Source organism: Quercus suber, unplaced genomic scaffold (genome assembly GCF_002906115.3).
Source record: "Quercus suber isolate HL8 unplaced genomic scaffold, Cork oak 2.0 scaffold_413, whole genome shotgun sequence".
In the NCBI taxonomy this organism is placed as follows: Eukaryota; Viridiplantae; Streptophyta; class Magnoliopsida; order Fagales; family Fagaceae; genus Quercus; species Quercus suber.
This window is the reverse complement of record NW_027069864.1, coordinates 404,193-419,533: the sequence shown is the minus strand read 5'-3', so window position 1 is coordinate 419,533 and position 15,341 is coordinate 404,193. Positions and strand designations below refer to the sequence as shown.

General features: G+C 32.2%; 1 protein-coding gene across 1 annotated transcript; it reads left to right on the top strand.

Moving 5' to 3' along the window:
• Positions 1-30: 30 nt before the first annotated feature.
• LOC112007310 (transcription factor MYB111) lies at positions 31-11,084 on the top strand. The gene is made up of 5 exons (XM_065761445.1): positions 31-119; positions 725-822; positions 4,210-4,398; positions 4,558-4,687; positions 9,925-11,084. The coding sequence occupies exons 1-5, from the start codon at positions 76-78 to the stop codon at positions 10,817-10,819; spliced, it is 1,356 nt and encodes a 451-aa protein (XP_065617517.1). The 5' UTR covers positions 31-75; the 3' UTR covers positions 10,820-11,084.
• Positions 11,085-15,341: the final 4,257 nt, after the last annotated feature.

Below are 15,341 nucleotides of genomic sequence, written 5' to 3'. Positions count from 1 at the left end.
CATGTTTTCCAAGGAGCCCTGATAATCTCATCAAAGTTATTAGATAAGTTATGAAAGGTGAACGATTTCATATGAATGCCTCTATGGGCTCAAACGTGCTTCTCAAAAATGCCTGAAAGGTTAGTTTTTCCTGTTTCGTAAATGTATAATAAAAAAGGCTGTTGACCTGATGAAGCATTCAGATCATGCAAAGGGAGCTCTAGCAGCTGTCTATCCTTGGTTAATTAATCGCAGGAGAATGTATCTTGTGCATCCGGCATGTGTATAATTTCTATCATGACATGATTTTATAACTAATATGAGATTCACATGTTAGAGAGAGATGTATATGTTGGGTGTATAAGACAATTATGTTATTCCATATCACACAAACGCAAATGATTTCTTTTTCCTCAAGTCGTAAGTAATAAGGAATTTAAGGAAGGATGAAGCTCATTTAGGCTAATGAAAATGGAAAAGCATGGAATGTGTCTTAAGTTAGTCTCTTTTGCCAAAAACCTTATTACTCAACTGCTTAGCAACTCTTGGTATATATACAAAGACTGAATCTCCCCCCTATCATCAATGTATCAAAAAGGAAAGAAAAAAGAAAAAGAAAAAGTCAGTTTCAAAAAAGAAAGAAAAAAAAAAATCAGTTTCTTTTATAATGTTGGACCACAACCTGTGTTTGGTGAAGAAAATTCTTGTGACTTAATGTACATGCTGATTGTCTACCATGCTGCAGGTGGGTTGCCAACTTGCCTATATTAAAGAGTAAAGAGGAGCACGTGAAATCACTCAGCCTGCCCGGTTTTCATGCATCTCATGACTCCTGGCTTTTTGGTACCTCTATTCTAAATGCATTTCACAAATTCTTATAAAAACTAATTGCATTTTGCTTTCTGACAAATAGAGTTACCAAACGCCGCCTTTTAATAATTTGCATGTTAAGAAGTCATAGCTGTGTGGGATTCTAAACTCAAACCTATTGAATTTCGTAGCAAAAGGAGTTCAATTGAGCCGTAATGTTATAAATGGCATTCCAATTAATGCTTTTAATTGAACCCTATTGACTTGCTTTAAAGTTTAAATAACTTTGTGCTCTGTGGGTTACCTTCAATTTTCACTTTTTGGCTGGGCTGGCTGTGACTGTGACTATGAGTATGAGGACCACCTAAAAATGTAAAGGTTGGACACATACCCATATACCATAGTCCTGAGCCAAGCCCTAGGGACCAACTGAGCTACACCACAGTGGCTAGAAATTACACTTCCATTATGGTTTTCGGCTGCACATTGTTCAGCTTTGCCCTAAAACCCCTACAGTACATACTTTATAGGGAATAATACATTAGTGAATTTATTCATATAATATATAGTAAAATGGAAGCATTAAATTTTGCTAACACTTTCTCCAGTAGCATTAAATTTTTGCTACATCAACTAGGTTTTTCATGTAGGCGTCATTATTTTTCAGAGTTGTAAGGATTCTAAATTATTGTTATTATTATTTTGCTAAATATATTCAAAACTAGTTAGAACAAACCTATCCCATATATTACATGGTTTAACGATTAGTTAGTTTTTAAATAAAGATCTAATGAAGAAACAAACCACCCGAACAATGTGAATTGGTGATATAATTGGATCTTGGGTCCCCAAATTCGAAACTTTGGAGCTGATTAATACATATATACAAAGTACAATAACACAATAAAAAATACATGCATGAATAGTGTATGACTGATTGCAATTTTTTACCACGCCTCTTGCTGTCCATTTCGTTTATTGATATGCACACTGCTTTAGAATGTAACAGTTAGAAAGTGGTGTCCAATGGAATAATGGATTGTATTTTGTTTCAGCAAAAAGGACACCTGATCAGGCACCATACTTTTTTTTTTTTTTAATGTGAAAAAAGGTGCTTAGACCCATACCTTCTTTCTAATCAGTAAGACTAGAAAACTTAATTTGAGCGACAAATGAACCCTTGTTTTAGTGTTTTCATCAAATATTGCTGGCTTTAAAGGAGACATCATTTGATATGCACACCAATATAAGTTATAGTTTTGACGGAGCTTGATAACTTAATCACGTTATATTTCTTTGTTATAATGGGTTTCTAGGGTTTTTAGAGCACTTGGCTAATCCTCAAGTGTTTATGATCCTCCGCCCTACAAATAGTGTAATTATAAGGAGAACTCCTTAAAGTAACACCGTGTATCTTATGCGGTTTGGAACTCGAGTAGTCACATTAATGTTCAATATATCATCAAATCTGGAGCAATAGTAATTTTCCTCTAATATCAATATTCAATATATCATCCTTTAACTGAGTCAAAAAGTATGGTCAAGCTACTACCTAAGGTATTATGTTTGGGTTCTTGAGTCATGGCCATGCTCTTTTCCCTTCCCTCAATTTAATTGTTGAACAGTTGGGTTCTTGAGTCAGCCAAAAATATATAAAACAAAAAAGATAATACTTTAGTGTATTAGTTCCATATCAATGAAAATCTTTGCATTCATAAACTATGCATGTGATCCAATTCAATGTTTGCCAAATTGACAAGGACATACTGAGAGAATGGTCCCTATTTTCAGTTTCAGTCAATATTATTCACTTATCATCATGCTTTCTACATGATTGGATCCAGTATTGCTTTATAGTACATCCTATGAATCACCTAAAGGATGAAGAATCGCACATGCTTGGTAGGTGATATAATAAATCCCTATACGACATTGCCAATGAATTGTGAGAGCCCATGGCTATAAGTTAGAGCACACCATGAGCAAGAAGGTCTAGTACTTCCATGGGTACAAAAGAGATTAAAGAAATGTTCAATAGCCTAACATGCACTTCAACAAAAAATGAGGGTTGAAGTAGAACCCTAGTCTAAGAGATTTATTTATTTATTTTAATTTTCTTGAATGCTTAGTTAATTAAATTTGCACAAGTTTGGCTCTCATTGGCGGCAAGAGCTAGCCGCTAAAATTGTTGAGCCTCTCACCTATGTTATTGGAGTTGGACCTTAAAAGTTAAAACTTCTAACTTCTAACTTCTAACAATGAATTGAATTGAATATTTTTCCAGTGGATCTGTCCTAATGTCCTCTAGATGAGGAAAAAAAAGGAGAAATACATCATAGTGAAAGTTCAATCAAGGGTGGTGTCACTCAAGTGGCCCCATACTGTATTAAAAATCTCTTTGTAACTCATTTCTGAGAGCTCTCTGTCACAGTTTCTCATTAAATTGACTAAGTTGAAGGGGGGAAAAGTTAATTTTTTTTTCTATGACAACATCTCTCTCTGTCTGTCTCTCTCTCTCTCTCTCTCTTTAATAATTTTTAAATTTGATAGTTAAGGGATGAAATATTTGAATCTAAATATTTTCATTCAAATATTGACACTAGAAAGTATCAATTGAATTACAAGACTTTTCACATAATACAGTTACAGGTGTTATAAATATTACTGCTTAAAGAAATTTGGGTTCAAATTCAATGTAAAAAAAAAAAAAAACTTTTAATGGTAATGATAAAGAGTAAAATAATGGTAAAAAGTAATTATCATATAAGACAAATATCATAAATTTCAAATCCTAATCATATTTATTAGTGAAAAAATAAAAACTATATACATTTGATGTTCTAGTGGTAGTCTCATAAGAAATTAGAGATATTTTAGGGCCACGGCTAATTCCACATTTTTTTTTACAACTATTGTATGTGATTAGTTGTTTATCACTTTCACATAAACTCACAACTCACAGTCATCCACATAAAATAGTCGTGAAAATGAGTGTGAAATTGATTGTGGTTCTAATATTTTCCTAGAAATTATTCAATACAACATGGTCCATATCTCTCCTATCTGACAAATTATGTCTAATTGCATATGATTTTTATATAAATCCATTACTTTTTCTCTACCCATCACAATAATAACAAATAAACTCGTAACTTTTTCTCTGCTCATCCCAAAAATGTCAAGAGAAATTGTGGCAAAAATTGTACAATTATTTAAATTGGGAGGACCACGTGGCTTCTTCTTTTCGTTATATTTCTCCGGGCCCATAGGGTCCATACACCTTAATGTAGAAAGATTACAATAAAGTCTGGATCCATACTTCCGACAATTCAAACCTTAGTCTAGCACAAAATTTAGTCACCGCTCATATGTCTATATCACCAGCTTCTCTCTCTTCCTCTCTTCCTATAAACTTCACAGGCTATAATCCAGCTGAGAGCTCTCTATCTTTCTCATTCTCTCTCGAGTCTACAGAAATGGGAAGAGCACCATGTTGTGAAAAAGTGGGATTGAAGAAAGGAAGATGGACTGTCGAAGAAGATGAAATCTTGACCAACTACATTCAAGCCAATGGTGAAGGCTCTTGGAGGACTTTGCCCAAGAATGCAGGTACCTTTTTTTCTTTTTCTTTTTTTCTTTCTTAAACAATAAGTCCAAGTACGTACAATATATGTTGAAAACTAATATTTGACACATAAGAAAGGAGATTGGTCTTGATTCTTGAATTGTTTTATTTATTTATTTTGAGGCAAAATGGTGTTTTTGAAGGTTTGTTAAGGTGTGGGAAAAGCTGCAGACTAAGGTGGATAAATTATCTGAGGGCAGACTTGAAGAGAGGGAGCATCACACCTGAAGAGGAAGAAACCATTGTTAAGTTGCACACTGTATTGGGAAATAGGTGCGCTCTACTTTAAGCTGTATTATATTACAATATTTATGCTTTGTGTGTGTGTGTGTGTGTGTTTAACTTGTATTCAGTGCTTGAGTGTCCAAATTTAATACAAATTAGTATTGTATTATGTCCAGTGTGTTGAAGCATATATATATATATATATATATGGAAATGGTTTATTATGAATTTTTCTTCATCAGCATGTAAAAAAAATAAAAATAAAAAATTTAAGAATAACCATTCGATAATATTAGACCTAACATGAAACTTTCTTAAAATCTGGAAATCCACATTCCTGGAATGCAAGTTCAAAGTAATAGAGTAGGCAACCTCATGCATGAGCAAGAGTATGGAAACATGCACCTCAAACCACTTTCTATCTTGCTTTTTTATTGTTTATTTTTAAAGAAGCTATCCCTCTTTTGTTTTTTCTTAAAGCAAATTGTTTGATTAAGGAAAATTACTCGTATATTATTTGCTAAAAAATTGATATATAAAAATATAATTATACTTGAATAATAGTAACACTTAAAAAATAATAAAAAAATAAAATAAAAAAACGAGAAGAAGAAGAAGAAGAAGCTAATTAATGCATGTACCGTAAGTATACATCAATTTCAAACTTCATTGCTATAATGGGCACTATCATATTTTGTTGTCCTTTTGTAGTAAATGTGCTGTTTGTCATTCAATAATAGCATGTCCTTTTATTTAATTCTTTTTCTTTTCTTTTGGCCATGCAGCAAGAATGAATGGTTAATTTGACATTTCATTTTAACCACGGCCTCATATAGGCGAGTTGATACCCGGGCTGTATAGAGACCGATTACTCGGGGGTTCAAGCCCCCTCATTTACCTAGCCAAAAAAAATTTTGACATTTCATTTTAATGAATGGTAGCCCCAAGGGGTGCCTTTATCACCTCTTATACCCTAGTACTAGTTCTAGTTCTAACAGTAATAGCATGACCAAAACCATAATTGCCTATGACTCTTGCCCTAGGATCTTGGGGATGCCTAAAACTCAGGTACACCCTAGAATAATAGGCTATTGGGCTTTTGACAAAATCTTAAGGACGGTTTAATAGTGTATTTTAAACAATAATTTTTAGTATTTAAATAATATTATACGTATTTTTATATATTTTTTTTATTTATATGTATTTTTAAAAAATACAAATAACAGTACTAGAATAATATTATCAAACGAGTCCTTAATTTGCAATAAGAGTTTTCTGTTTATTTTTAAAAGATTAATCTTAAGAGAAAAGAAGGGGGGGGGGGGTGGGGTGGGGTGGGAGGGGACCAATCCTTATCTTTCTATAAATTAAAAAACCAGAAAATACAAAAAGAGGCCCAACTTGTCGAGCTGTGGGCTAGGGAATTTATATGTCTTTATGAGATATAGACGTAAATTTAAAATATGATAACATCAGTGTTAGCTTGTCTTTGCATAAACCACATTAATGGGCTTATATCTTTCTCAAAAAAAAAAACATTAATGGGCTTATATTGTCACTTATCATGTCCCTTGGGGCTGCTTTGAGCGTGAATACCCTTCCAAATTTGTTGATGACTGGGAACTAAAAATGGGGTTTAAATTGACTCATAACTAAAAATTCTTTCTTTTATTAATGATTTGTTGAATTTAAGTTGATTAGGAATGGGACATGGAAGTGGGTTAGGTATGAGGGGACATGGAACATGAGGTTAAGCCTAATGACGTCACAAATTTAAGATACATATAGAGAGAGAGAGAGAGAGAGAGAGAGAGAGAGAGAGAGAGAGAGAGATATGAGGTCATGGATTTCATTAATTATCTATTATTTATTGCATTCTATACTTATCTCTAAACTTAAAAAAACACAAAAAAAATAAATAAATAAATAAACGTATTCCTATAATTTTTTTTTCCACCGTTTCTCCCCAAAAAAAAAAAGTCCAAAATACTATATATAAATATAATACCAAAATAATAAGTATGTTAATAGTCCATTGGCACATGAAGGATGCAAAAAAAGGCCACGTTGGTGCTGCAATAATTCATTATTCAATCCTTTAAAAGTTGGGAACCACACGCTTGGTTCGACTGCAATAGTTCCACCATGAATCTAAGATTACTTGGGGATTGAAATTACTAAATTATTGCTGAGTGCTGACTTTTCTCCAATATATATATATATATATAAGGAGTAGTCTTCAATTTGGGAAGTTTTTAACAAATTCAGTAAAACAAACAATATCAAGTAGCTTAATCAATTAAAAATTAAAACCGTCTTCTTCTTCATCTTCTTCTTTTATTTTTATATTTTTATAATTGTTTATAAAGAGTTAAACCTAAAAATAAATTCACAAATTATCCTAACCCTAAACTTGCCACAAACACAAAAAACATGTCCTTAATATGTCACTCATTATGCATATTTCGTTCTTTATAATTATACAATCTTTTTTTTTCTTTTTTTCTAACTAGAAATACATAGATTTCAAGTATGTTGGTTGAAGAATTAATATGAATATTGTTTTCTTTGGGACCTAATATTATGAAGCTGCCAAGAACTTAGAGATTAGATTATATGGTTTGATGATATATGCTTTGCTTTCTTTATGACATATATTTTTCTGGTTTATGGTAGAGACTTGGTATGTAACCAGTAGTTACTTGCAATTTGAAGCTTCACGTACTCAAAAATGTTGTGTTTCCTTGTCTGCATTCTACAACAGTACCAAGTATATATATATATATATATAGTGTTTATTTAAATTTAGAGATAGGTATGGAATGCAATAAATAAGGAATAATTAATGAGATCCTAATCATAATATTAGCATTAATGAGTGTCTTTTTTTACCATTGGATTTACTTAAATCCAATGGTTTAAAAAATGTGTAACTCTAAAGAATTACACTAGGTGTAACTTGAACCTATCTCATATATATATATATATATATGGGTTGGGTTCAAGTTACACCAAGTGTGACTAATGTTACACCACTTAATACTTTTTAATTGAATGCAAATTTTAACAAATCAACCGTTGGATTACATTATCTTTGTATATTCTTCATATTTGCAAAATTTCAAGGTGATCAAAGATCAATAGCCATGTTATTAATCAATTATTTAAATTCAAGTTTTTATAGTTTAAAATATTGCATAAAATATGAGTTTATAGATCGAATAGTAAATAACATCTGATTGGTATAAAAATTGGCATGCATGTTAAAAACATATAGAATATGTAATCCAACAGTAAGATTTTCAAAATATGAATTCAATAACAAGTTATTGAATGGTGTAACATTGCTTAAAGTTATACTAGGTGTAACTTGAATCCAACCCTATATATATATATATAATTATATATATATATATAATTGAGAATGAAATAGATTTGGGTTCTCTATATATATATATATAATTATATATATATATATAATTGAGAATGAAATAGATTTGGGTTCAAAAGTGTAAATTTGATATTTGAACTCTACTTTTTGGTAGAGTTATAAATGACTTGAGTTGAATATTAAAATTTATAAATTTTTTATTTATGTATATTTCAAACTCGAACTAAACACATGTTTATAAATAAACTATAATATATGTTCGTGCTTGGTTCATTTGATTTTTTATTTTTGTCAAACAAGTTTAAGCTTGTTCATGAGTTATATAATTAACTATAATTTTTTAACCCCTTAACAAATCCATGCTAATAATTAATAAATAATAATAGTTTAAATAATATTATTTGAGTTATGCAAATAGAATAGTTTTCATATATTAATGAACTTAAAAAAAATAACATTTGCTAACCTTGTATTATTGAAAATTATATATAATTTTTTTGTGACAAAATGGACTATATATATTATCAATAAATTCCAAATATTATTTTGATATTTTTAGAACTTATTTATAAACTTACACAATACAAGCTCAAGTTTATATATAAAAATATTTGTGTTTGTGTGTGTATTTAGTCTTATACTCACAAACTTGTTCCCAAACATATTATGGTATTTGTGATTGGCAAGTTTAATAGTTATGCCTAAACTTGAGCTTAAAATTGGTTTATTTGCTTAATAAATGTATATAAACAAGTTTTTTCTCAAGTCGAGTTTGAACTATTCATAAACAGCCCATATCATTTTTTTTTTTGTTACTCAGCCCATATCATTTACAATCTTACTTTTTGGATACTTGAATCTGACTCATTCATATATTCAAATATTTAAGATACCGATATTATTGATTTTATATACAAGAAAGGTTTATATATCAAAAGTACATGTGCATCACTTTCAATCTAAAATAGGTATAGAAGACTTTGGGTTTTTAGACCGCCTCTCTCTCTCTCTCTCTCTCTCTCAAACAAACAAAATGCATGCTAAACCATGAATTTGGTTTTAGTAATATATTAGTTGCTTAGTTTTAAGTTGCCTTGAGATGGTTTGTTTAAATCCACTAATTGCATGGGATGGATTTCGATTTTTCAAATATAAATAAGTTTAGAATGATGTTTATAAAATTTAATAAGACTTTGGTTGGGTTTGGGTTTTAAAATATTTAAAATCTTATAATTTCAAAACCTTTTTACATAGTAAGTTATGATTGGAGTATTATGACTTTTACTTGTTACAATTGTGTCTAAACTTATCTCAATTAATTTTTTTTTTTTTAAATAAAGGAAATGAGCGGGGCAGGAAAAAAATTAAAAATGTAGCTTCAACTAAAAAAATTCCAATTCTCTCTCTCAAACAAACAAAATGCTTGCTAAACCATGAATTTGGTTTTAGTAATATATTAGTTGCTTAGTTTTAAGTTGCCTTGAGATGGTTTGTTTAAATCCACTAATTGCATGGGATGGATTTCGATTTTTCAAATATAAATAAGTTTAGAATGATGTTTATAAAATTTAATAAGACTTTGGTTGGGTTTGGGTTTTAAAATATTTAAAATCTTATAATTTCAAAACCTTTTTACATAGTAAGTTATGATTGGAGTATTATGACTTTTACTTGTTACAATTGTGTCTAAACTTATCTCAATTAATTTTTTTTTTTTAAAATAAAGGAAATGAGCGGGGCAGGAAAAAAATTAAAAATGTAGCTTCAACTAAAAAAATTCCAATGTGAAACCAAAGGGTACTTTTTTTTTTTCTGCCTTTATTTTTTGAAGTACATTTGTGTGTATATATATATATACTAACCCTTTGGAGTTCATGGATATGATTTCTTGTAGATGGTCTTTGATAGCTGGAAATTTACCTGGACGAACAGATAATGAGATAAAGAACTATTGGAACTCCCACTTAAGCAGAAAGCTTTACAGCTTCACCAAATCCACAAATGAATCTCTTTCTACAGTTATCAACATGGCTGCTACACGCAAGAGAAGAGATGGAAGAGGTCGAATTAGAAGATTAGCCACGAAGAAGCACAAGAACACAGCCTCAAATATTGTTGGAATGTCGCTGCTGCAAAGCGGTACCACTGCCACAGATGATGAGGTGCTTGATCCAACAGCCCAAGAAAAAGCGCGTGTACCTGGTTTTACCTTTGAAGGACAAGCTGGAAAGAACCCAATGATGGGTCTTGTTGGGTCTGGGGCCCCAGAGCAGCAAGGAGAGGTTAAAAGAGGCCCTGGAGTTCATGGTTCTTGTATGGACACAACAGTGATCATATTGGGCCAAGCTGGCCCTAATAAAGAGATTCAAAACAGTGAAGTTGTGTTATGTCCCAGCCAGAAGAGAGAAAATGAGGGCTTGGGGCCATATGAATTGTTTGATGGTGAAATAATGCATCCTGGTTATGTTCTTGAAAGCGGGGTTGTAAATACAGATGGGTCTGTGGCTCATAAGCAGCAAAGAGAAAATGGGGTCTTGGGCATTAATAGTGAGGAGGAGAGAGTAAATAATAGGGCCGTTAAGACAGAGAAAGAGACCACAAGTGAGGAGAAAGAGAGTAGTGTCATGAGCTCAAATGTTGTAGATGGGGAATGGAATACTTGTTCTTCATCAATTAATTCAAGCTTTGATTATGACTGGCTTGATTGGGACTGGGTAGGTGGTGCTGAATGTCATAATCAATATGAATTATGGGACGAAGGAGAAAATATGTTGGCTTGTTTATGGTGAACTGGCAAGGGTGAAGATTAATACTGTCCATAAGCCACAAAAAGTGTAAGAAAGAGATTATGTTTAGTCATTGTTGTCGAATAATTAATAAGTATTTGGGAATAATGTTCCCTCCTCTCACATTACTCTTATGTAATAGTGTTATTATGTGAGCGGAGAGATTATTATTCTTGGAATAATTGATTTTATCTTACAATTGCATTGGGAGTCTTGAGTGAATGTACAATCCAATAAAGATATTTCAAAATGCTAGTAGGTTGATGTATGTAATTGTGCCAAGCAGAACACTTAAAGTGCTAGTAGGATAATGTCTGTAATTGCATCACGCAACACACTTTAGTTGCTCAGATCATTAGTGTGAAATAAGGTTGTAATCAGTTTATCTTAATACATGTTACAATATTCGTAAAAGAATGCTAATCTTTTCTTTTTCTTATTGTAGAATGCGATATTGAATAAATAAAGTCTACCAATATTATTTCTTAAAAAAAAAAAAAAAAAGCGATAAAATGTTACAATGTGCATGATTTTATATAATTTTTTTTCACTTTCTTCATTGGTTTTCTTTTTTATTTTCCTTGGTTCAACGTGTGATCAACTCATGGTATTGTCTATCTTACACTTCCTTATTTCAATGGAACATGTTTTCTGAAAAATTGACCCATTTTCTGAATAATCATGAAAGTGAGTTAAAAAAAAAAATTCTATTGTTTGGTTTGCGCCAAAAAGCGTTCATAATTTTTATAATTTTAAATAACTAGTTGCTAACCCGTGTTATACACAGGAACCTACTTATTTATGAGGTAAACTAAAATAATTTTATAAAATCTTATATTGATTAAGAAACTACACTATTGCATGATTTGCTTTTGTATGACTTCAATTTGTGTTACAATTTAATGAAGAAGCCATTGCTTGAATGTGTAATGACTTACAAAAAATTTGTCAAATAATTTCAGATACTGCAAAAAAATAACTCAAAAATTTAGATATTAAAACTTCTGAAAGACCAAAAAATATTAAAGAATCAAATGATTCACTGCTTAGAAATTATTAAAACAAAACAAAATATATATGACTAAACAATAGAGGAATATAAGAAAAAGATGGGTTACATTCAAAAAAATAATCTATAACTATAACTATTGAAAGGAATCAAAATATTTAGAGCCTACAAATTGTAGATAATATATATATATATATATGTGTGTGTGTGTGTTTGTGTGTGTGTGTGATTACACAAATTCAGATGTTAAAAGTTCCAAAATGCTAACAAAGATTTATAATTAAAGAATAAGTTATTGAAAGTTTGAAACAATTCAAAAAATATGACTATTCAAAAAAGAAATATAGGAAAAAGAAAAAATGTACACGAACCCATAAAGTAATAAGTTTTAAATTTTAATGGGTCTAAATTTTAAATGAACCTTATCAGCATGTGGCCCACGCTAAAAAAAGTTGAGTAGGAGCCCACGTTGAAATAATAAAAGTCATACCTCCTCTTAATATATTGTATATAAGCTTTTTGCTCAAGAAATTAACATATTTTTATATCGTGAGGTGAAACAAAGACATATGCAGTAGTAGCAACCTTAAATTTCAATTATTGCAAGCTTTTTTATCTTGTAAAAAATGGTTAAAAAGAGTTTGGTGGTTCATGTACGATTTTTTTTTTTTTTAAATACATGAAAAACTATAAAATAAATTTTTTTTTAATTTTTTAATTTTTTTTTACAAAGTAGAAGAGAAGAAAATAACAGAAGAAGAGCTTATACCTCTACTCAGCTTTAAAAAAAATATTGGGGTTTGCACTGCTTTTATAGTGTTTATGATTAACCTCACAAATTTGAAGATAAATTATCAATGTTTGAGTTTGAGATTAAGTTGGACTTGTTAAAGATAGAGTTTTACTCCTTGTTAAATTTTGATTAAACAAAAATAATTTTGTTTAAAGAAAAGATAATGATGAGTTTAAATTTAAGTTGGATTTGTTAGAGAAATAGAGTTTCACTCCTTATTAAGTTTGGACTAAATAAAAATAATTTTATTTAAAAAAATGATAATGATATAGCAAGCTCTAGAGAGGTCAATAAAAGTCAAAAACTTTGGTTTTATATATATACTGGTGTAGGGTCAAGATTTATAGCCCAAGCCCAAAAGATTTGGAGTATGAGCCCAATGAACCCAAGACAATGAATTTGTAGAGAGTGGGTGAAAGAGCTGAGCTGGATGTGAATTAAACAACGGCTAGCATGGGATTCAAAAATATATAGACATAAAAACACTCTTAAATTCTGACTGAATAGATATCCAAGGAGATAATTTATAAATTAGGATCTTGTTTTTGAACTATAACAATCTTTCTTGCTACAGTTTCTCTTCTTCTCCCCCCCTTCTATTTTTTCTCAATCCCCTTCTTATGGGGGATCTTTTATATTATATAGTGTCTTTTTGGCTCATCTTCATCGTACACTTGTTAGTCATCTGAGCTTTCACTTGAGTATAGATCCCATCAGGACTCTTCTTTGGTTCTCTGTGAGTGGTGGTGGTTGAGAGTGTACTGTTCAGGGGTCTTCTCCACATTAATGCGGCCAGAAAAGTTGTTGCAGTGCATTTAATGTGGTGGTAGCAGTTTTTCTTCTAGATATTTATCCGTTCTTATCATCTCCATACATGCCTTAAGTTTATCCTTATTATTGAAACCGTCAGGAAAGCCACTTGAACCTCCCAAGTACTTGCTTGACGGGGACTCTCTATATCTGAGGGGATCACACTCTTCGGACTACTGACGCTCTCCTCGGACTGTACTCTTTGTTTATTTCTAGGTTTATTTTTTCACCTGGGTTCCTTCTCAATCATTTTCTCCTCTTCGGACACACCCTAGTCTTCAAATAGGGCCCTAGGCCCAATACATAATTCTGAGCTTTTATTCCTACAATAGCCCCTCAAAATTTTAATTTTTCCCTCGCATCCGAGGAGAAAAAATAATATTTTGATTTATCACAAGAAGTAATGGCTGTGAATATAAAAAGTACCTAAATTCCACACGTGAGAGCATAGGTTTAGGTGCTTCATCATTGCGGCTGACGTTTCGGTATTCACGAAGCGCTATTAATTGCTCTAGGCGGCGCTATGTCTTTGGCATCCAACGGTGAGCCATCAATCCAACAGACAACATTTCTCCTCAATATTTGGGCGGGGTAATTCCCACTTGTTTTTTGGTCCCTATATAATGCCTTTAAAGGAGATCATTTCTCCTTTACTTCACAGTTTCTCAAATTTTCCAGCAAACTAAAAGACATTCAGACTTACAAAGCCTTCCAGATCATCAGCGTCATTTCTTCACAAATTCGCAAAAATCTTAGCAAAGATTTAAGGATCTTCCTCCAATTCTGTTCGTGTAAGTTCCAATCCCTTCGAATCTATCATCTTCTCTTCGGCCATCTTCCTCGGCCATCAGATTCTCACATTCCCTTTATTATTCTCAGTGCTTCCTTCTTATTCCTCATCTGAAATTGGTAGATTTAGTTATCTGGTTGAGAGTCCTGCCCTAATAGAGGCTTTTAAGAAAACCTATGATATACCCCAAGGGGTAAATCTGAGGTATTGTCCCTCAGAGAGAGTGTTAACCAACCGAAGAGAGGGAGAAGTCGTAATCCCTATGATAACATTCATAGAAGGAGGGATGACTCTCCCTATAGGTCCTATTACAAGAGACTATCTTCGTAACCATAGGATTACCCCTTATCAATGTGCGCCCAACGTCTTTAGGATTCTAGGAGCAATTGACGCTCTGAATCGTCATTTAGGCTTGGGACTCACCTAGCTTGACGTAGTCCATATGTACGAATGTCATAGCCAAAAGGGAGCGGGGTACTATCTTAAATCCCGGTCTGACGTCATAAGGCTGATTTCCTGTCTCTCCAAATCTAACAAGGGGTTGAAAGATAACTATTTGATCGTCTCGGGCGCGTGGCATGACGGTCTTCATTGCCTAACCCAGCCAGGAGAGCTAGGTGGGATATCCCAGACTTAGGTTTCCTAACAATAGATTTAGGATCCTTATCAATTAACAGTCTTTCTTTTCTTTATGTCAGTATTGTTGAGTATCTGATTATGGTTGATTTTGTTGTGGTGTTAACAGATAAAAGGCACGTCTCTCCTCAGATCAATTTGAACAATATTGTCGCGCTTAACTATCTCCTACGGTCAGAGATTTTTGTAAGTGAAGACGGACAACTTCATGCAGCCCATCTTATTCTAGATTTCACACAAAAATCAAGCGATTTTCAGCCAGCCGAGAACGCTATAACGCAAGGAGACTATCGGATTAATCGAATAGACGTCTCTTGGCCTCATTTCCTAGCGCCTTAAAATCTTGCCCCTATGCCACACCCAAATTCACAGGGTATACCCCTGCTTGTTCAGCCGGTTCAACAGGTTCCCTTTGAACCAGTAGCAGCAGCTGAACAAGTTGCCTCCTTGACCTCTTGTCTTGAAGAGCAAATTGATCGCTTCAAGT